The sequence below is a fragment of the Macaca thibetana genome, chromosome 14 (assembly GCF_024542745.1).
Source record: "Macaca thibetana thibetana isolate TM-01 chromosome 14, ASM2454274v1, whole genome shotgun sequence".
Lineage (NCBI taxonomy): Eukaryota > Metazoa > Chordata > Mammalia > Primates > Cercopithecidae > Macaca > Macaca thibetana.
Genome location: NC_065591.1, coordinates 56,714,049 through 56,737,611, shown reverse-complemented (window position 1 = coordinate 56,737,611; position 23,563 = coordinate 56,714,049). Strand labels below are relative to the sequence as shown.

The following is a 23,563-nucleotide window of genomic DNA, read 5'->3' as shown; positions in this document are numbered from 1 at the left end:
TTGGACTGCATGCTAAGGACAGTGGGCAGAATGGAGAGGGCACTCAGAAATGAAGCATGTCGCAGGAGAAATGGCGGAAGGAACCGAGGTTTACCTGGAGAAGAGAAGGCTGTGAGGGGGAGGCTGATCGCTGGCTTGGGAATCCGGAAAGGCTCTCGTGTGAAAAAGGGATTAGATGTGTTTTCTAGGGTCCCCCAAAGAGACCTCAGAAAATGAGAGACCCAGAGAGGCCAAAATGAGGAAGAAGTTTTAATTCTTAAATTCCATCTGGAGACTACAAATTCTTTTTAATTCCTTATTTCTCAATTACAGAATATGTTCCAGAGGACAAGGACTATGTTGTTCATCACAGTATTCCAGAACTTAAAAGGAACTGGCATATAATATTCGTCAAAAAAATGAACAAACGGGGCAATGACAATGGTCTTGTGAAGCTGCTGCTATTTACAGGGACTCACTCATTCCGCAAGTATTTTTTGCATCCCCTACCACACTCCACTCAGTTGCTGGGAATACCACAGTAAAGGCAGATAAGGTTAGTCCATTCCCTTGCCTTTGAGATGGGCATGGGTGGCACCTAAGGTCGCTTTCAATACTGAGATTCCTACATTCTTAGAGTTGACTAAAAAGTTTAAAACTGGGAGGAAAGAGTACCCCAAGGGCCACAGATTAACCCTTCCTTCTACTATCACCACTAGAGATCTGGTAACGAAGGGCGGTGACTCAGAAAAGGAATGGCAAGCCACTGGCAGCAAGGGTGTGTGTAGACTCATCTACACCAAGGGGAGTTGGGAGGACAGGGAGGGACAAAAGAAAGAGATTTAGATCGAGCTGTTGCTTCTTTCTGAGCTGGGAGAGGCCTCTCGGTGAGAAAGCACTGCCAGACCAGACCAGAGCAACCAGGCTGGGCACTTATTCAAGTACCCCTCCCTACCCGGAGACAAAGTGGGCTCCCTCAATCCAGCAATAAAATCTGTATGGCCCAGTTAGGTAATATACGGTATTATATATGACCTCACTTCCCTCAAGGATCTTTTATTTATTTATTTATTTATTTATTTATTTATTTATTTATTATTGAGAGACTAGGTCTTGCTCTGTCTCCCAGGCTGGAGTGCAGTGACACAATAATAGCTCACTGCAGCCTCAAACTTGGGCTCAAGTGATCCTCTTGCCTCAGCCTCCAGAGTAGCTGGGACTACAGATGCGTGCCACCACAGTCAGCTAAGTCTTTTAATTTTCTGTAGAGATAGGGGTTTTGCTATTTTGCCCAGGCTGGTCTCAAACTCCTGGCCTTAAATGACCCTCCTGCCTCCCAAAATGCTGGCATTACAGGTGTGAGCAACCGTGCCTGGCCAAATGTGCTATTTTCTAATGTGGTTTGTAAACTGGTCAGGAAACAATTCCCAAACAGGAATCAAATCTACCATCAGGTGAGCAGACTCTTTTAACTGTGTAACTGCAGGTATGACTAGCAGGCTAGGCTATGGTCACAGCTTATACTTCCCCCTTTTCCCAAAGTCCTCAATCTCCCTGCAGGAAGCTTGGGGAATGTGCCTCCTGCCCTCTTCTGGACCTGCCAGCATGCTCACCAAGCACACTAAAGCCACCCACGTCACAGCTGACTCATGCCATTGCTCTCTGTAATGAGGTATGACATGTTTCTAAGCTCTTGTATATTTTCATATTTGTAGCCTACAATTAGGCATTTTTGAGGGATGTAGCTGACTAGGGGTTCTGTTCAGTGACCTATAATTATATACTCAGGCATCATGGTCAATCCAGGCAACCCTCAGGCCTGCAGGCACTGTGAGCTGCAACCTCATGGAGGAAGCCACTTGGCTCGAAGAAGCTCCAGAGAATACTGTAGAAATGTGGCTTAGAAGGGCCACACTGCCCCTCCTTGCAGCTCTTGGAGGCACTCCCCCTATGTCCCCTTTATCCCCCTTATCACTCACTGCCTGGCTCAGCAATGCCTGCCAAGCCCAAGTGCTGACACATTTGTGTATCTAGTGCCAGCAGAGGACCACTTTGAGGGACACAGTCTCCGTTGCCAAGGTAACAGCAATGTAAAGCAACCTCTTTTTTTTTTTTTTTTTTTGAGACAGAGTCTCATTTTGTCACCCAGGCTGGAGTGCAGTGGCACAATCTCAGCTCCCCACAACCTCCGCTTCCCAGGTTCAAGTGATTCTCGTGCCTCAGCCTCCTGAGTAGCTGGGATTACAGGCAAATACCACCACTCCCGTCCAATTTTTGTATTTTTAGTAGTGACAAGGCTGGCCTCGAACTCTTGACCTCAAGTAATCCACCCGCCTCGGCCTCCCAAAGTGCTGAGATTACAGGTGTGAACCACCACACCCGGTGGTTCTAAAAACTCCCATAAGTGTCTCATCTTAGAAAAAAGGGGTCACACACCCCCTGCTCATGGGACCCTGCAGTCAGCGGCTGTGCCTCTGCTCTGAGCCAGGCTTTCTGCCACCTGCTGCAGTGGCCCCACACTGATCCTAATCCTCCCCCATGCAAATGCCTACCGCCCAGCTTTACCACTATTTCCCTAGCTGGGGAAGAAGGGCTGGTTCAGCACAAAAAATCTGTCCCTTATGACATTTCACATATACATTTGGCTCCAATAAAACTCATTTATTGGGCCAAGTGCGGTAGCTCATGACTGTAGTCTCAGCACTGTGGGAGGCCGAGGCAGGCAGATCACCTGAACCCAGGAGTTCAAGACCAGCCTGGGTAACATAGTGAGGCTCCATCTCCACAAAACATAAAAAAGAAAGAAAGGGGCAAAAAAAGACTTCTTTGTTTTTTTAACAGCGGCTCAAATCCTGGCATTTAATCAAAGAGATTGCCAGTAGCCCACCTTGTGTAGCTGTGAAGTGCAAATGTGGCCCATGCTCAGAGCAGCATCTGCATTAAGTACGAGCCCAGTATCTAAACTACAATTACTTTGCAAGTTTCCCTTCTTCCTCAATGCAAAGTACTTTAGAGTATACTTTTCAAAAACACTTTCTACCAATAAGCCCAAGAAGATTAAATGCAAAAGGTATCTTCTCCGTTTCACAAAAGAGGAGGCTGGGGCTCAGTAGGGCTAAGCGTCTTGCCCTCAGTTCACTCAATTAGTAAGAGTAGAACCAGGTCCAGAATTGCTCTGCAATCTTCATAAATCAACAATTAGTAGTCATTACTTCACAGAGACATTGTAAGGATAAATGAATTAACTTATGTAAAGTGCCTGGTATACTGTCTGGCTCATAGTTAGGACTATGTTATCATTACTAACAGTATAATCACCACCACCCAGAATCCTCAATTCCAAAGCTACAGCTCTTTTCCTTCTATCCTGCTGTCGTTTTGCAAAGACTGCTCAGAAAGTAGTTTCATCTCACCTTGAGTAAGTCCAGACCTAATCCCTATAGTCAGTCTATGGAACCCAGAACTCACTGGGCTTTCTTTTTTTTTTTTTTTCTAATTTACTTTAAAAATCTTTTTATAAGCAGGGTCTTACTCTGTCACCCAGGCTGGAGTGCAGGGGCATCATTATAGCTACTGCAGCCCTGAACTCCTGGCTAAAATGATCCTCCTGCCTCGGCCTTCCCAAGTAGATGGGATGACAGGTGTGCACCACTGCACAGACTATCTTGCCACTCCACAAACGACTCCACACTTGTGTGCACAGGGAAGTACATACCCCACCTTTTCTGCCAGTCTGACACTCATCTCCTAGCCTCTCTGATGGCACTTATGCCATGTTAGACACCTTTCCGTAGTTTGCCCTGCCTGCAGTACATGACCTTCACTTAGATCCAACTCTTCATTCATTTAGTTTCTTTCTTCAACAATCATTTCACAAGCACCTACCCTTTACTAAGCCCCGTACTAGAGGCTTTTCCTTGAAAACTTATCAAATGAAATGTGCAGGAGCAGCGGGATGCACAAGGAATGGTGACAGCACGAAGGTGCCAGAAAGTAACCGTCAGCAGGCAGCACAAAAGATTTCTGAGGAGGCAAAACTAAAATGGGTTTTAGAGCAACTAGAGTGCTCTCAGCAGACAAGGGGAGAAAAGGACATTCATTCCATGCTATGGGGAACAGTGTGTACACAGGGATACAAAGCAGAATCATATAGAGTATGGGGTACACAATCTCACACTACAAGCATGCAGGGGCTGTGAGTGTGTGTGTGCGCATGTGTGTGCACATGTGTGTTACTGTGAGATAAGGAATATATATACACACATATTCCATATATATAATAATGAATATATATCTATATATAAGGAATATACACACACACACACACACACACACACACACATATACACACACACACACACACACACACACACACACAGAGAGAGAGAGAGAGAGAGAGAGAGAGAGACAGCACCTTCTTCCCAGTTCCGGGCACAGCTTCAAAAACCCTTGGCATTTCCCAAGGGATGGGGGTGAGAGAAGCCTACTTTGTGATTTATAACAAGTCCCTCTACTACACCTGAATTTATGCTAATGAAGTGGGGATTTATTTCTTACGGTTCCAGAGGCTGGGAAGTCTTAAGATTGATGACTGACTCTGGCAGGCCTTCTTGCTGCATCATCCCATAGCAGAAAGGCAGAAGGGCACAACAGCACACACAAGAGAGAGAGAGGGCAGGAGGGGGCCGGACTTGTTTTTATCAGAAATGAACTCTAGCAATGACAGCATTAATCCATTCATGATTAATTTGGCCCTCATGGCCCAACCACTCTGAAGGGTCCTACCTCTTAATACCATCACAATGGCAATCAGATTTCAACATGAGTTTTGGAGGGGACATTCAAAACATGGCATGCTGACATAGTGAAACCTCCATAAATACCTGAAATTTCTGAATTCAGAGAGCTCCCAGGTTGGTGAACACATCAAGGTGCTGGGAGGGTGGTGCACCCTGAGAGGGAATGGAAGCTCTAAACATATACACACACACATACACCCCCCCCCAAAACTTTGCCCTATGCATCTCTTCCATTTGGCTGTTCCTGGGTTGTATCCTTAATAATAAACTAATAGTAACATAATACTAATAGTAGGGTTAATAGTAAGTCAACTGTTTTTCTGAGTTCTATGAGCCATTCTAGCAAATTACCAAACCTGAGGAGGGGGTTGTGGGAACCAATCCCTCCAACTTTATAGTGAGTTGGTCAAAAGTATGGGTGGCCCAGGCTTGTGATTAGCATCTGAAGTGGGAACAGTCTTGTCCCTACTTACTCTGTGGAGATTATGCTAGCTCCAGGTAGTGTCAAAATTGAATTAAATTGTAAGAAACCCCAGTTGGTGCCCAGCAAGTTTGGCAAGTTGGCCAATGCAAGAGAAAAAACCCCACACATTTGGTGTCAGGAGTGTTGTGAGTAGCAATGTATCATACTAATAGTAGAGTGAGTGTGACAGTGTGGGTGTGTGCACGAGACAGAAGGAAACTGAGAGAGAGGGAGAGAAATTAGATTAGATTAGATATGGGATGGTGCAAAATGAGGCTAGAAAGGCAGGGATAGGCCTTGAGTGCCATGACCAGGAGACACCTGGGCGGCTCCAGCGTTCCAGCAACCTTACACACTGAAGCCTCAAGGGCATCTCCCTCCAAACCGCCTGGGGGTGGGAGGCAGCTGGGACAACAAACATCAAGCCTGCCTTTCCAGGGGTGAGTGGCAATCCCGACTCCTTGGGTATGCTTACGGCACACCAATTTTCAATGCAAAATCCTTTAACAACTGTTTTCTCTCTCTTTCTGTCTTTCCTTCCCCTCCTTCTAAAGAAAAGCTGTTTATCCCTCTTCTCATTTCTGCCCCGCTCTGAGCCCTGAGTTTTAGTGCCAGTGCTTTTACACAAATCCAGCTTTACATCTTCAGTGAAATATAATTTCATAGGAATGTAACTCTGGAATGATCTCATTGAAAAAGCACATCCAGCAAAGGCCATGAACAGACTTTAGGCCAGCCCATTCACACCCAGAGCCAAGAAGATTGCAGACCCCTTTCCCTTAAATGGAGAATGTGCCTGGGACCCAAAGCAAAGCACACCAGCTACCTAAGGATATTCTCCTGCCTACAGCCAGCCAGCCTGCCTGCCTGCTTGCAGACCACGGCCAGGGCCCACAGCAGCGACCACCATGAGCCACTCTGGCACCATACAAGGACAGACTCAAGAGGGCATCCAAGCAAACAGGCCTCGCCGCAGAGACGTTGCCTCTGGCCCTCGGGAGGGCTCTGGCTCCATGCCATCAAACATTAACTGAAAATATTAACACTCCCCTGTCATAGCCCCATCGGAGACAGAAGAGTATCCAGAACTCCAGCTGCTAAAGATCCTCCCCACACCTACCTGCCTTCCTAACTCTCTGAAACCCAATTACCATCTGACCCTATTGAGAGAGTCAGAAAGTGGGGCATTTGACTCTGAAACTAGATGTCAAAGCCAGGCCCAGCCCAGTCCAGCAGAGCTGAGGCAGAGCAGAACTGGGGAAGAAATAATACAGTCTGATGGACGCTCAAATAATCCTGCTGAAAAAAAATCACCAAGTTGGAATCTCTGGAAAAAAAGTCCTCGTTCCAAATCTGTTCCCCACCCCCAATGAATTCTCATAAAATGGACCAGAAAAGGAGAAAAAAAAAAAAAAACTTAATGGCTTGCAGGATCTATGGGAACTCTCTGTACTATCTTTGCAACTGTTCTGTAAATCTGAAACTATTCTAAAATGTAACATTTATGAAAAATAATGGCTTATCATGGTTTCCTCTGTAAGAAACAATGGGAAAAGCTTGATATTTGGGTATGAAACTCGGCCTCTACCAGCTATGAAGCTTTGGATGTGTTGCCTACCCTTTCTAAGCTTCAGTTTCCTCATCTGTAAAATGGAGACAACAGTTCCAACCATGAAGTGCTATTGTGCAGATTAAGTAAGATAGAGCATGCAAAGGACTTACCACTGCTAAAAGTGCTTTCTTGTCTGGGCAGCAGCAGTTTCTTCGCTCAGTCAGCCTTCACGATGGGTTCTTGACAACTGCAGCTGGGGACCCTACCTCTACCCTTCAGCCCTACCTGTCTTTATGACTAGCAGCCTGTTCCAGAAACAGCAGGACACTTTAATCCCAAAGCACAGTAATCACCTGAAGGGCTGAAGGCTGCCTGACAGCAAGTTCTGACTAGTGAAAGCACATCTTTGTTGACAGAAACATGTTCTCCTTCCTGCTTTCCTTAGAATTCAATGTCACTGCCATTAGCTGAATGACTTTCCGAAGGGTTACAGGGATCCATCAGAAGGAATGCCAGAAGCTGACAGAGTTGGGCTTCTGACAGAGAGGAAATCTCAAAATTGTCACAGAAGATTCTTCCCCTTCAGTAGCACCACTACCATCCACCATCTCATCACCACCACCCCAACTCCTGGCTGTGCCCTGCTCCCCATCCTGGCCCCACATGAAGCTGGGCTGATAAACTACAAATCCACAAGTCAAGGGGCACAGCAAGTTCCCCAAAACCAAGACATATGTCTCAAGGCTGGGCAGGAAGTTGCCCCCAGGCCCTGAAGCCTGACCCCAGAGCCTCAGCCACCTTGCCTCTTTTCTACATGATGGTGTTACTTGCTTCTCTGGAGAGACTGAGCTGAGTGGGCAGTCTAGGAACCCCATCTAGGTCTTTTTTTTTTTCATTTTTTTTTAAATTTTCACCTTTTTTTGAGACAGAGTCTCGTTCTGTTGCCTAGGCTGCAGTGCAATGGCGCGATCTTGGCTCACTGCAACTTCCACCTCCCAGGTTCATGCGACTCTCCTGCCTCAGCCTCCTGAGTAGCCGGGATTACAGGGGCCCACCAACATGCCTGGCTAATTTTTGTATTTTCAACAGAGACAGGGTTTCACCATGTTGGCCAGGGTGGTTTCGAACTCCTGACCTCAAGTGATCTGCCCGCCTTGACCTCCCAAAGTACTGGGATTACAGACATAAGCCACTGTACCTGGCCCCCATCTGGGTCTTATAAGTGGATGGACTAGAGACCAAGGAAAGGAATCAGGTGAAGAAAGGTATAGCTGTGATACCGTGTTATCTCCTTGAAAATCACTGACAAGAATGTCAGATACTTAAAAAAAAAAAAAAAAAAAAAAAAAAAAAAACTCTCCCAAGACAAAGGAGAAGTCCAATCTCACCCTGAAAATTTACTGTCCAAATAAGGGAGCAGTCAGTGCTAGAACAGTCAGGCTGTTCCAATTCTGAAAAGCCCTGGGAGAGAGGCAGTTCCCGGGCTTCAGATTCCACTGACAGGTTGTAACCCCTCGAAGCCACTAATGGGCACATTCTAGTGGCTAATTCCTCTGACCTTCCAGATGGCTGGGTTCGGGACACACCCCAGCCGAGGCCCAAGGACATCGGTTCCTGGCAGGGAGTATACAAAATCTCAGCAGCTCCAACCAGACGAGATAACAGTCCCATGCTCAAGGACGAGCTGCCAGAAGCAGGATCCAGGAGGAAGACGTCCTTGGAGCCATTTCTTCTTTAACCAAATAAGAGCCAAATATAGCCAAATATGAAGAAACAATGTCGTCTTCTTTGAAATGTTTCTCCAGTTTATCACCTCATACCTAGTTTACTGCAATGGTCTCTGGTTATACAGAGAGCACTTTATCCAGTGCCAGCCCATAGGAGGCACTATATAAATGTTAAACAGTATTACTGAATTACAAGCTACCCTTTATTCTTCTACCTCCAGTCCTCTCTGCTCATAAGCGACAGACTAAGCATCCTGGAATGTCAGTATCATCATATCATTCTTCTGGGCTCCTTAACTGCCAATCACACCAGACTCAGGTTCCCTTAATTGGTTCCAACCAATCTCACTTTCCAATTCTTTCTTCCCTCTTCAGCCAGCCCTGGCCCTACCTTCAGCCAGCCCTGGCCCTACCACCCTCCCCAGACCTGCCCACACAGAGATACACAGACGTGCACATGCACGCATGCACACACACACACACACACACACACACACACACCCCTACCTCTCTCCAGGCAGGATACCTTCTGCTCCAAACATGTCCACATGTCCATTTCTGCCCCATGTTTCTCGGCTCAAATCACTGGCAGCCTGGAGTGCTCTCCTTCCTCTCTGCTTATCCAATTCCTAGTATGTTCCCAGATCCAGGCCAAGGTCCCCTGAAGCTCAGGCTGAGAAGCCATTCAATCCACAAACAATGACCAAGCACTTGCCTTGTGCAAGACACTAGCCCAGTCACTGAGGACACAGGAAGGAAAACAACACAGTCCTACAGGCTCCTGACTGGTGGGAGGGGCTTCAACATGAACTGCCCTGCTCAGCTGAACCATGCAGGCGCAGAGTCAACCACCAGACATCACAGGCAGCCTGCTGTGACACTTGCAGAGGTAAGGTGAGGGAAGCGCATGAAACCCAGCTAGATGGGGTCTTCTTACCTCTCAAGACTCCAGTCTTTCAAAGAAGCCACCAGGGCCTAGTGGCTTAGAATATATTCTATTCTAAGAACCTTCATTCTCTGTGACCACCTTGGACTGCCCCATCTTGCTTTAGAATTTTATCAGCTAGGCTGGGTCCAGCCTCACTCAATAACAGCCATAGTCAACTACCTCTCCTTAGGGCCAGGCACAAAACTCACATCCCTGCTCTAAGCCAGGGAACAGAGAGACAATATCTCCTTAGGGGTTCCTAGACCTAATGCCACTTGACTACAGAGATGATGGGGGTCACATGGGAGCCAACCCTTAGGCCTCTCCAGGGAAAAAGGGTAATCTGCAATTCTCAGACCATAGAAGTAACTCCACCTTTCCCTCTCTTATTTAAGAAAGCTTATGAGAGAGTGGATGGGCTTGCTACTACTATAGGTATAATCTTGCATACCATCTAAATTATAAGAATAGGTAACCCATTTAAGTTTACTTTGGTCCTTTAACTCCTGTAGTAACAAATGCCATGTGATACCTGCCTCACATGTGATACATGCCTCTAATCCTAAACTGCTAGTGAGTTACAGTGCCTGGAGAGAAGCAGCTGCTGTGAGCTTCCAGTGTGCCGCCAACCCCCAGGCACCCCACCTTGGATAGCCAAGAGCGCTACCTGAGTAAAAACAAGATCCTAAGACAGATTTGTAAGCTCAACCCAGAGGGTAATCCTAATTCATTTCCCCCTGCTCAGGGGAGACAAATGCTGCTATATCAATGACTGGGGAAAAGGCCCACATAGTTTTCATGTCTCACCCTCAGACTGGAGTGGCGTCTCACTGTTTCCAGAAGATTGGAACTATTACTGACATGGTATTCATACGGATCAAGGGTACTTCCTGTTGGACATTCCTTAGGCCTATCACACATGGTCCAAGAAACCAGTAAGATGGAAAAGAGAGACCAGCTAAGCTACTCCAAACGCCCACACCATCAGATGATCATCTCAAGTGTCAGAGAATCTGTGAATCAAGTGCTCAAAGCTACGCACGTTGGGAGTGCTCTAAAATTCCCATCAATACAGTTATTATTTTTCCCAGAACCAGGAGAGGCTCTCTTGATGTAATCTTAGATACCAGGGAATATAATGTTCAATCCAGGGGAAAAAAAGAGAGAACACCTAACCCATCCCTACTTCTAATTCCAGCAGTAGAGACTCACAGTCTTCCTCATCATCCATCCTCCCTGTAATCTACCTGAAACTCAAGTCTCTGAATAAGCTTATCTCACATGTGACTTAGCTGTTGCTTTTTATAGCATGAACTATTCAGCCTCCTACTAAGACCATCTTTTCCAGAGAGGCTGAACGGGTCTCAGTCTCTACTAAAGAAGCTCACATCCTTCAGGAGCTTACCCCAAACAACAGTCACATATTTAGGCATGCTGGCTTGTACAGGTCAGGTCAGCCAGAAAGGCCACAACAGCTGCTGACCAGTACACCACATGTGAGCACTAACGGGGATCAATGAGTCAAGCCTTAAACAAAGGGCAGAATACAAGGAAAGAAGTTGCCATTGGCCCTTGGATCACCAGCAACTAGCTCGGAAGAGTCTGCCTGATGAGGACTGCATCCAGCCATAATGAGCACCTAGTCTTTGAAGCCTGTGGCATCCATACCGTATCACTTCCTATTGACTGCCTTCAGAGGGGCCTCCCACACAACCACCCCTTACACTACACCCATCTCCAAGGCTGGAGAGAACACCTAGGGCACATTATCTTGAGAGGCTTAGCTACACATTTTCAGTCTCCGTCCACATTCACCCTCCCCCCTGCCCCTGACAGCTCAAATATTCAGTCTCCACATATGTGTCTATGTGCCTGTGTGTCTGTGTTTTATTTATACTCCCCATGTCTGTTGTTAGCAACAGAAACAAAGTACTTTAAGGCAGAAAAGGCAAGTCTGCCAATTGGCTTGCTGCTCCCCGCCGGTTTCCAGCTCTGGGAAGGGCTGGTAAATGATCCTTCCAGCTCCAATCTACCATGTGTGCCTACAGCTCCCATGTACCCGGGGGCCGGGAGGCATGGTGCCAGTTTACCCCACATTAGTCACTGCTGCATGGGGTGCCGGCCATCACCTCTCTCTCTTCTTCACTGGAGGGCACACCCTGAACACCTGATTCTCTCACCTGCCTAAATGCTGATTTCTGTTGAAAGGCAGAGCTTCAGAAGCCAGAATTCGAGAAACCCATGGTAAAGATGAAAGGGAAGTGCCGCCCCAGACTCAGATTCTGGAGAACTAGCCCAGACTAAGTTTTACTTTCACATCCTTCCATTTCCACTTCAGTTTTTCTGCTACTGATAATCTTCCAAGTTCCAATAGCAGGCTCCCTAATAACATTGACAGTAATTATTGATCATCACTTTGTTTCAGCTGAGAGAACAAAACATGAGATGTGATTCTTGCATGTGAGGAGCTCACAGACAAATGTAGGGTGATGAGACACAACAGCAAACAATGCAAGTGTGGGACACAAACTAGAAAGACAGGACAATGGGGTGGTGGAGGGCACAGAGTAGCTCTGGACAGGGCTTCTGTAGGAGAGGAAATGTGAGCCAGGCTCTAAAGGACAAACAGTAGTTGGACAGAATGAGACACAAGACTGTTTGAGATGAAGAGTTAGACTATGACTCAAGGTCCCAAGGCAGAGAGAGCGGCAAATATCACACCCATAGTGTTTTTCTCACATTCAACTGAGGCTCAGCCCTAGTAGGTATGGAGGAAGGAAAGTGGCGTGACTTGGTAAAAATAAAACCCTCCCCTCTGGGTTACCATGCTCTCCAGTTCCTTTGCACCTACCTCTGCCAAGAGCATGTTCAGGGTTCCCTTCTTCTTCCCTTTTTTTTTTTTTTTTTTTTTTTGAGATGGAGTTTCATTCTTGTTGCCCAGGCTGCAGTACAATGGTGCAATCTCAGCTCACTGCAACCTCTACCTCCCGGGTTCAAGTGATTTTCCTGCCTCAGCCTCCTGAGTAGCTGGGATTACAGGCATGCACCACCACACCCGGCTAATATTTTGCATTTTCAGTAGAGACGGGGTTTCTCCATGTTGGTCAGGCTGGTCTCGAACTCTTGACCTCAGGTGATCCGCCTGCCTCAGCCTCCCAAAGTGCTGGGATTACAGGCGTGAGCCACCGTGCCCAGCCAGGGTTTCCTTTTTCTGTGCTACTCCAAAATCCTCTCCCCTGCACGGCATGGAATGCAGCCAGCCTAACTCCCTAAACCCAAAAACATCCCATTGAAATTCCTGGTACTCAAGGCTCCTGCTCCCACAGTAGGACAAGCTTCAGGCTCCCCCAGGTGCAATGTGGGCCAGGAGCTTGAACTATTCCTCTGTTGGCCTGGGTCAAGCTGTGAGTCTGATTCTTTTCTCGCTAGAAAAGGAGAAGGGGGCAGTATGAAATTCTAAGTATGGTTCCTGGAAGCCATCTTTCCTCCTTCCATTCATACTTACAGTCATGAATTCAATCAGCTAATACACACCGAACACCAACCATGCATAAGCCAATATGCTTAGCACTGTTTGGGACACTAAATGCATCAGATATGGGTCCATCCTCAAGAAGCTTCCACTCTGTAGGGTGAATACAATAGACATATGAACCTCATAAATACTAGGAAGACTATTTTAAGTGCCATTAGAAAGATGAAATTAAGTGCCACTAGAGAGATGCTATTAGAGAGATACAATGTTGAAGCTTAGGTAGAAGGAGATTACTTCCAAATAAAGGATCAAGAACCCTTTACAGAGAGGGTGGCCCTTGTGCTAGGCCTAGAAGATCAAATGGCAAAAGAATACAGCGGTATTCCCAGACAGATGGAACTACATGCACAAGGACTTGGAGGCAGGAAAGCAGAAGACGTATGAAGGACAACAAAGTGTTTGTCAGTCTGATGGGAGTTTAATTCAAAGTAGACCAGGGAGAAAGAGAGTTGGAAAGACAGAGGCATGTCGGCTCTAAGAGGCCTTTGAGAGCCAAATTAGAGATCTTAGTTTTTCTCTGGGGAATCACAGAAGTTTTCTGAGAAAAGAATGATGGGGGGCCGGGCACGGTGGCTCAAGCCTGTAATCCCAGCACTTTGGGAGGCCGAGACGGGCGGATCACGAGGTCAGGAGATCGAGACCATCCTGGCTAACACAGTGAAACCCCGTCTCTACTAAAAAATACAAAAAACTAGCCGGGCGAGGTGGCGGGCGCCTGTAGTCCCAGCTATAGGGAGGCTGAGGCAGGAGAATGGCGCAAACCCGGGAGGCGGAGCTTGCAGTGAGCTGAGATCCGGCCACTGCACTCCAGCCTGGGCGACAGCGCGAGACTCCCTCTCAAAAACAAAAAAAGAAAAGAAAAGAATGATGGGTCAGAGATTATGCTTCTGAAAGATGAAGCAAGACTCAGACGTCTAGGGGCTATGGCAGAAAAATCTGTTCAAGTGGTCCACGAGGGCTGATGATCACAGGAGGGACAAGGGAGAGAGAGAACTGAGGTAAGTAGCAAGTGCAGGATGAGAATTCCCACCTTTGAGGTTCAGGCTGAACAGAAAAATCAGTAGGCAGTGGCCAGGGTGGCTAAGACGCTACACAGGCAGAGAAAAGCTGAAGAGCCAGCTCTTGGAGGGGACAGTGAAGGAGTGGGAGGTGGAAACAGACAGGAGACTGGGGAAGGGAAGGGAACCTCCAAGTTCAGGATCCTAAAAGTGAAACTGCTCCAAGTGATAAAGCCAAAGGTACCCGAAAAGGAATGAAGACAAAGTCCTTAGAGTTGGAAGGACAGAGGGACTGTGAGCATTGAGGGATTCTCAGTATGAATCCTCAAATCCTAATTTTGCCAAAAAGAGGACATATGAAGAAGGTTGTTAACAGTTAGCTTGAAGTCAATAGGCAGGTAAGGGCACCAAGAGTGAGCAGAGGAGGGACTAACTTCTCATGGGAAAGGCTGCCAGACCGGGCTTGGAAGCAACGTTGGGAGTTCAGAGCGAGAGTTGGGAGGAGGTGAGGTGGCTTCACTGGAGAGGGTCACAAGGAAAGTAAGATCTTCAGGGAAAAGCCAGTTTTTGGCTATACCAAAGAGGTAGGAATGTTCTAGGAAAAGGCACCAAAGAAGGGGCAATACCACTTTTTGTCTAGCACACTGGGCAAGATGATAAAACTATTCTCAGAGTCAGGCAGGGTGTAGCAAGCTGGGCACTCTCATACACTGTTGGGTGTTCTGTAAACCAGTACAATTTTTATGGAAAACATTTAGGAATACACACACACACACATATCCTCACAAGGATAACCCATACAAAGTTAAAAGATAAGCCACAGACAGGATGAAAATAATTACAAAGCACATAACTGACAAGGGATTAAAAATCAGAATATATTAAGAACTCCTAAAGGAAAAAGACAAAAACCCAACTGAAAAATAAGTAAACGATATAAACAGAGAATTCAAAGAAAATAAAATACTGCTCAATCTCTTTGATAAACTGAGAAAATGAAAATTCTAGAAAATACTGAGAAGCATGGTATCTCCAAGTGTTAGCAAAAATAAGGGGAAATGAACACTTATATACATTGGTGGTAAACACATACAACTACTAATAGAGCGTAATCTGGAATTAGAAAAATTACAAAAATTAGAAAGACTTTAACCATTTCTCACTGCCATGTAATGGTGCATTGTACACCAGTTAAACTGAATGATTTTATATGTGAAAACTTTTTTAAAATGACCTTGAATGAAAAAAATCAACCTGCAAAAGGCTGCCTGCAAGAATAGTACCATGTGTATTAAATTTTAAAACATAATACTATACATTATTTATGGACACATGTATGTAAAAGGATAAGATATGCACAGTAACGAGGCTTTTATCAGTATCAGGAGGAGGAAAGGACTGCAGAAAGCTTTAGTCACATTTGTCCAATATTTTTTCCTGAGCCTCCAAGCATGAGTACATATTTGTCAAATTTTTTAAAAATTTAAGTAACAGATCTGAAGCCAATACGGTACAGTGCTAATATTTGTGAAATTTCGATGATGGGTACATAGATTTTTGTTATATTAACCTTTTACTTTTCCATATACTTTTCCAAGTTTTAAAAGATATTGTTGACCAGGTGCAGTGGCTCATGCCTGTAATTCCAGCACTTAGGGAGGCCGAAGCAGGCAGAACATGAGGTCAGGAGATCGAGATCATCCTGGCTAACACAGTGAAACCCCTTCTCTACTAAAAATACAAAAAAATTAGCCAGGCATGGTGGCGGGCGCCTGTAGTCCCAGCTACTCGGGAGGCTGAGGCAGGAGAACGGCATGAACACGGGAGGTGGAGCTTGCAGTGAGCCGAGATCACGCCACTGCACTCCAGCCTGGGCAACAGTGCGAGACTCTGTCTCAAAAAAAAACAAAAACAACAACAACAACAAAAAAGATGTTAAGTAATTTAAGTATATTACATACCTTTTGAACCAGTGATTCCATTTTTAGAAACTTCTAGAAATAACTATCCTGAAGTTATACAAGTAGGCACAGTTACACAGATATGTAGATATTTTCCACCACATACCTTCTTTTTTTTAAAAAAAAAAAGAGATGGGGTCTTGCTCTATTGCCCAGATTGGAGTGCAGTGGCACAATCACAGCTCAACGTAGCCTCCAACTCCTGGGTTCAAGTGATCCTCCCACCTCAGCCTCCTGAAAAGCTGGGACTACAGGCATGTAGCACCACAGCAGCTAATTTTTTACTTTTTCTAGAAATACCATCTCACTATGTTGCCCAGGCTGGTCTCAAACTCCTAGCCTCAAGCAATCCTCCTGCTTTGACCCACATAGCTTTTAATAACAGAAACAATCCAAAAGTCCATTGTCTGGTTAACTAAATAACAATTCATCCATACAATATCATTCTATGCAGCATTAAACATTATAGAATAGCTCTATATGTACTGTAGGTGGAATACATCCAAGTAATATTAGTCAGAAAAGTAGGTTACAAAATATAAGTGCAAAATGATGGCACTTTGGGGGAAAAAGTAATATATGTCAACACATATGAAGAAGATCCCAAAGGACAAGATACACCAAAAGTTAACAATAATTGTGCTATAGGGGATTATGTGACTTTTACTTTCTTTTTTTTTTTTTGGAGACGGAGTCTGTGACTTTTACTTTCTTCCTAATATTTTTTGTTATTGTCCAAATATTCCTCAATGAGCCTGTATTTCTTTTATTAGAAAAATCAATAAAGTTAGTTAATTTTACACAAAAAGAAAATAAGGACTATCTGGTAATAGCAGATGAGTTTTACTTGAAATAAGGGAAAAGGTAAGCAGAAAAAGAGGGAGATATCATAGACAGAAGTATAACAAAAGCTCTACCAGAACAAAGAGCCGGGAGGAAGAGCAAGGCTTATAGGTTTTCACCCAGGTTGGGCATTTCCAGCAACAAGAACAAAGAAGGCAAGAGGGAGGAGGTCAGCTGGAGAGCTGTTTGTGACTGATGGGCAGAGAGTACAGACAGAACTACACAGTTCTCAAATTCCATTTAAAATTTTAATACATTTCTCACTTCACAGATTCTGAACCTGCCATAGAACCGTGGTGTAGTGTGAGCGAAGGAAAGATTCTTGGGTAGAACTTCATAAAGTCTGTCATAAGATCAGCCCCCAGAGGAGGAGACTTTTCAGATCCCATCCCTCATACACATTCAGAAGGCCAAGGAAACACCCTCAGGATTGAACTATGATAAAGAAGGTGAACAATAGCCTGGACAACACAGGGAGACCCCATCTCTACCAAAAAATAAAATAAAATTAGCCAGGCATGGACATGGAGGTGCATGCCTGTGGTCCCTGCTACTTGGGAGTCTGAGGTAGGAGGATCACTTGAGCCCAGGAAGTTGAGGCTGCAGTGAGCGGTGACTGTGCCACTACACTCCAGCCTTGGCAATAGAGCAAGACCCAGTATCAAAAAAACAAACAAAAAAAAAAGGGGGTGACAAAGGAGACAAAAGCAATGACATCATAGTGGCCTTAGTTTAGCCTACACAACCAGCAACTCTATTTCTCTAGAATTGGTGAGATAATGAGAAGCTGAAGAAACAGAGGGCTAGGTGGGTGGGTCACGCCTATAATCCCAGCACTTACGGAGGCTGAGGCAGGTGGTCAGGAGTTCGAGACCAGCCTGGCCAACATGGTGAAACCTTGTCTCTACTAAAAATACAAAAATTAGCTGGGTGTGGTGGCACACACCTGTAATCCCAGCTACTTGGGAGGCTGAGGCAGGAGAATGGCTTGAACCCAGGAGGCAAAGGTTGCAGTGAGCTGAGATTGTGCCACTGCACTTTAGCCTGGGCAACAGAGTAAGACTCTTTCTCAAAAAAAAAAGGAAAAGAAACAGAGTGAGAACAGTGGGCTGGTAAGCCAGAGGGTAATCAGAAGCCAATCCTGTGTTTAGGCAAATACAAAACTAAACAGGAAAGTAACGTCTGTGTGGCAACCTATGACGCAGCATGGATATTCTACTGGCACGTGTCTTCTTTCCGGATATAGTACTCCCTCTAACACAGCTGCCACATGGTAGAGTAGTTGCTAAAAAGCCAATGGAAGGTACAACATCTGAGATGCCACAGGTGTCCACTGAAATTAAGCCATTCTTTTACCTTTACCCCTAGGCTTTTGGACTTGGACCTCATCCAAGGAGCTGGTTGCCTGCACTTGCACAGACAGTCAGCTTCATCCCCAGGCCCCAAATCCTGAATTTGCCCTATGTCAATGAAAAACCATCATCAGCTTTTCTTTACATTAAAAACTGATTGTGATCAAAGCAGTTTTTTCTGTTTTCTGGGATCACTGCTGCAAAGAGGAAAAGTCACAAGAGGATAAAATGACACACACGCACATTCTCCGGTGGCTGAAATTCCCCTCACTCTTCCTGCCTCTAACCAAAAAGGAGGACACAGACCAAGGAGCACTTCATGAAGGTAATCAAATGCCCACCCTGCTGTTTTTCACCTTCAGGAAGAATCACCTCCTACTAGCTAGAACCTCTCCTTGGTCACTATAATCCCATGATTTGTAATGTGGGCTTCACTCCTCAGAAGCCCAGGGTTGGTGTTATCTAGGAGTGACATCAGTCATTTCCAGATCATGAGCAGTCACACAAATAAGGCAAAGGGCAACTCCTGCCTAGCATGTGTGACCCAAGAGATGACGGAGAAGAGAAGGGAGGAATGCAATCCTTCACCCAGTCCCTCAGCACTGAGCCAGCCTCCCATTTGCACATGGAAGGAAAGGCCAATACCCAATACTTAAGAAAGAACTAAATGTTAGGTCAGCCCCCTTCCCTCCCAGGGCTAGTATAAGGATTAAATAAGACAATGTTCTAATAGAAGCAAGAATACAAGTTACATGGCTCTAACTTGGCTCCAATTTCTAGCTGGTAGGAAGTCAATCCTTTCATCTGTTTTCCAAAGTCTATGGATCTGCCTTTAGTTGTAAATACAGAATAGAGTATAGAAGATATTATAGAACTTGGGGCCTTGAATTACTGTCCAACTCTTCACAAAATTCCATCGAAAGAAGTGATATTTAAGGAACACTGTCTAAGGGGTATGATATAAATCCATGCCCCTGAGTATTTTAGGCTCCATTGTCTAGCAGGTCACCTGAAAGCTACACAGACGTCATTAGCTCAGCTCCTGACAGAGTGGTTTTCACTAAGTTGCAATTTCATGTAAAACATTTGCATTTTGTCTGCAGTCTCTATGAGAGCTATAGAAAACTAAGACTGCATAAGCACTGGTTATAAAAATAGCAAGGAAACTGTTGCTGTAGTGGTAAAAACAATAAATAAATAAATAAATAAATAAATAAATAAATAAATAAAACATACTTCTTGCTTTAAAAAAAGTAAAAATTACTATTATATCATTCAATATTGCCTTACATATCCACATACATTTCATTACAATATAAAACTCATTTAAAAAACTTTGTCCTTTGAGAAAGTGGTATGTTGACTGCCAAGGAGAAGGCCATTCATAGCAATCACGTTAATGAACAGGATTAGGAAGGCCAGGCACAGTGGCTCACGCCTGTAATTCCAGCACTTTGGGAGGCTGAAGTGGGAGGTCTCTTGAAACCAGGACTTTGACATCAGGCTGGGCAACATGGCGAGACCCCGTCTCTACAAAAAGTTTAAAAATTAGCTGGGCATGGTGGTACACATCTGGGGTCCTGGCTACTCAGGAAGCTGAGGTGGAAGGATCACTTGAGTCCAGGAGGTGGAGGCTGCAAGGTTGCAGTGATCTGTGACTGTGCCACTGCACTCCGGCCTGGGTGACAGAGCAAGACAATGTCTCAAAGAAAACAAATGAACAACAAAAAAACCAAGATTTGAACAGCTGCCTGCTCTTCTTTTCTTTGGTGCTGATGTTATTTCTTTTTCTATGTTATTAACATGACTAAGGCCTCGCTTTACCAGTTATCTACTGTGTGCCAAGCATTGTTCCCAGGTGTTAATTATGTTAATTCATTTAATACTCTAACGCAATCCTATGAGGTAGATGTCACCAATTCTGTTTTACCAAACAGAAAAACCAAGGCCCAAGTCATATAGCTAGTAAAAGGAGGAGCCAGAATTCAAACCAGGACTGATTTCAAAATTCTCATTCCTTCTACTATGCCATGGAAAGTACAGTAGGGTGTTTTTATGTCAACTGCAGCCAGACACATCAATTTTCTCTTCTGAGAAGACAGGATATAAATCTGAAGAAACAATGTATATGAAAATATGCTATATGCTATAAGGCAATATTCATATGTAAATAACTACCATCATCTTCCAGGAAAAGAATGCGTAAAGCAGAGCTGACAGTTTTCTTTCTTTTTTTTTTTTTTTTTTTTTAAGAGACAGGGACATGCTATGTTGCCCAGGCTGGACTTGAACTCCTGGGCAAAGCGATCCTCCTGCCTCAGCCTGCTGAGCAGCTGGGACTACAGGCACATGCCATCATGCCAGGCCAGAACTGGCATTTCTACTGCACACACACCGGCAAACTCAGCAGGAAGTGAACTCTAAACATAGCCTAGGAGAAGAACTTTTCTCTCAACACTAAAACTCATAAAAACATGTAAGCAAGTGTGTGGGTCAGTCACTCCCTTAAACACAGGTGTCTGGCAAGATAGTGAGAAATCATCCCACATCTAGTGTCCATGGGCACAGACTCCTGTTTGCTTCAGAATCTAGGAGATGCTGGCATTTGGCCAGGTAGGCCTTCTTTTCTCTCAACTCCCTTTTAATCTCATCTCCTTCAGTGATGATCATTCTCAAAGAATTATTTCAAGAGACACTATCTTTGAGAAGAAGAATTATTTCAAGCTTTAATTTCTAGCTCATCTACAAATCCATGACTTTTGGAAATCAAAGCTCTCCAAAACTCTGAAACCTACAATGTGCTTCTTTCCTATGTTTCATGGTTATTACCTAGGAGACATGCATGCCTTCCCTGGTAGTTTAAGAGACAAAGTTTGGAATATGATGTGCTCAGAAAAGGGGTCACTCTACCTCTAGTCCTGGGCATCAAGGGCTTTCTAGATGTTTAAGAGGCAAGTGGTCACCAGCAGCAAGAAAACGTTGGGGTGGGTTCTCTGGACCACTGCTTCACTCAGGGACAGCCACCCCTTCTCTACTCAACCCATCCAAACCCTGTAAGTGAAGTGTAAAGAATGCAACGCAGATCTACTACCTATCAAAACAAACCCCAACCAGAAAAGCACTGGGGTTACTATGCAAAGGGATCCCTCAGAGATAAAACAGGAAGAGGGGTTCACTGCGTCTCCTCTCAAGGGCTCCTGCTTCAACCCCACCTATGTATCACAATTCTTTTCCTCTTCAGTATCAACCCCCTACCTCATTAATTTCCTCCACTCCAACCAATGGGCAGCAATGTCCAACAGAGCACAATAAATTTAAAACTGTTTAAAATGGGTGTCTTGCATTTTTCTCACCTTGTCTTCTTCCACCACTGGCTGAGCTTTCAACCGATTCCACAGTGCCCCAGCTCTGCAGTAAAGCAACTACCCCACGTCTTCAAACTCTTCACAGAATCATGCACCATCTCCTGCCCTAACACATACCAGGCTCTCCCCGAGGGCGTTCTCTCCACCCTGGCAACTTCAACAGCTATGTGGATGGATCCACTCAAAACTCTTATCTCACAACTGATTCTCTGACATCAATTCCACTTCCACTTGAGTCACCCATACTTTTGCACAAACCCTGAACCTTGGACTACCCATTTCAAAACCTTGCCCTCTACTGTCTGACCACAATTTCCCTTCCTGTCTATCTTTTGACTATTCACTACCTGACAGCTGCTCTTTGACCTTGGTCAGGCCTCTGTTCCCTTGAGCCTTTTTCCTAGTGTATATCAGCCACCTCCTGGCCTTTCCTTCTGCCAATCCAGGTTGGAATCCATGATTCATCATACATGGATCAATCTCAAATCCACAGCTCCTTTCTCCTTCCACTGTACCTACCTAAAAAGCCCTAACTATGGTATTCTCCATTCCTTTGTCAGCACACCTAAAAATTGCTAGTCAGATACCATACAACCAATACACTTCTGCAAGGTCTTTCGGAGATACATTCTGAAGCATTTATGAATGAAATGGTATGATGCCTGGAGTTTGCTTCAAAAAATTCAGTGGTAAAAAAGGAAGAGTAGTGGACAAGAATAGAAATGAAACAAGCTAGTTCACATGTTAATAGTCATAGTTATTAGTTAATAGTTACAGATAACGGTTGAAGCTGGATAACGGACACAACAGTGGTCATCTATTCTCTCTACTTTGGTTATGCTTGTTATTTTCCATAATAAAAAGTTTAACAACAAAACAACTTAAGTGCAAGATTAATGGGGAACAATGCCAAAGGTCACACACAGACTACCTGCTAGTGACAAAATGAAAACTATAATTTCACGATGGAGAAATGTAGCTGATCCTACCTTAACCAGTAATCAAACTTAGCGTCAATAATAATGGGCCAGCCAAACATCATGTGCCTCTGATCTGCTGCATCATTTACAAAGGGTTGTTTTCTCCCCAAAATGCTTAACCTAAATCTAATCAGGTCTCTAGATCTAATTTACAGTTTATAGAATACACAGGGGAGAGAGGAAGAACCTGAACAATACCCCAAAGAAACAATCAGACAAATCCATAATGTGAAAAGTGAATTCAGGTTAAGAAATAAGAAGTGTCTAAAACTGGGCAACACAAGAGCCCCATCTCTACAAACAATAAAAAAAAAAATTAGCAGATTTAGCAGAGTGTGGTGGCACATACCTGTAGACCCAGCTACTCAGGAGGCTGAGGCCCCCACTATCTAACTAAAACTACCCAAGAAGACCCCAGCCTTTCAGCAGCCAGCCCTGAGACCTGTCTCTGGAGTCTTAACTTGACATTCCTCACTCTACCCTGCCAAGGACAACAAACATGACCAACTGGGACTTCCCTGCACACTCTACACTTACAGCTTCACTCCTGTCTTTGTGCACGCAAATCCCTCTACCTGGAATGCCCCTCCCTGCCCTGTCTCCTTATAAAAGAACTATGCCTCCTTCGAAATCTGTACCAGCACCATTTCCTCTGTGAAACCATGCCCTCCTTTTCCCCACTCTCCTCCCACCAGTAACTCAATTAATCCTCTCCTCCCAGTGAAACATCTAGGGTAGCATAAATTGCAAAGCAGTATACTGGCTTTTCATATGCCTTGTCCAATAAACTATTAAGTCCCATGAGGAAGTGCTATGTATCTATGCACTGGTCCTGCAGGGGCCTAATGAATGTATGCTGATTGGAAGTGGTTTCTCCTGCTCCCTTACTTAGCCTATTACTACTAAAAACATTTCTGGTCCAGGCACAGTGGCACACACCTGTAATCCCAGCACTTTGGGAGGCTGAGGTAAGAGGATCACTTGAGCCCAAGAGTTCAAGACCAACCTGGGCAACACGGCAAGGCCCCATTTCTACAAAAATTTTAAAAATTAGCCAAGCATGGTGGTTCGTGTCCATGGT

At 44.9% G+C, this 23,563-nt stretch overlaps 2 protein-coding genes across 13 annotated transcripts in view; one reads left to right on the top strand and one right to left on the bottom strand.

Annotated features, from left to right (window-relative positions):
- The window catches only part of AKIP1 (A-kinase interacting protein 1), a 210,676-nt gene that overhangs the window by 67,075 nt on the left and 120,038 nt on the right, over positions 1–23,563 (top strand). The gene's annotated exons all lie outside the window — the stretch shown is intronic.
- Positions 1–23,563, bottom strand: part of DENND2B (DENN domain containing 2B) — a 177,646-nt gene that overhangs the window by 73,783 nt on the left and 80,300 nt on the right. The window contains exon 1 of one of the 12 annotated variants that reach the window (XM_050756084.1): positions 9,028–13,775. The exons of 10 other annotated variants lie outside the window; for them this stretch is intronic. In XM_050756084.1, the coding sequence (XP_050612041.1) occupies positions 9,028–9,062 (35 nt within the window). In that variant the 5' untranslated portion in view covers positions 9,063–13,775. Of the gene's footprint in view, positions 1–6,963; positions 8,856–9,027; positions 13,776–23,563 lie in introns of those variants that run through there. One more of the 12 variants, XM_050756089.1, reaches the window with a different exon arrangement.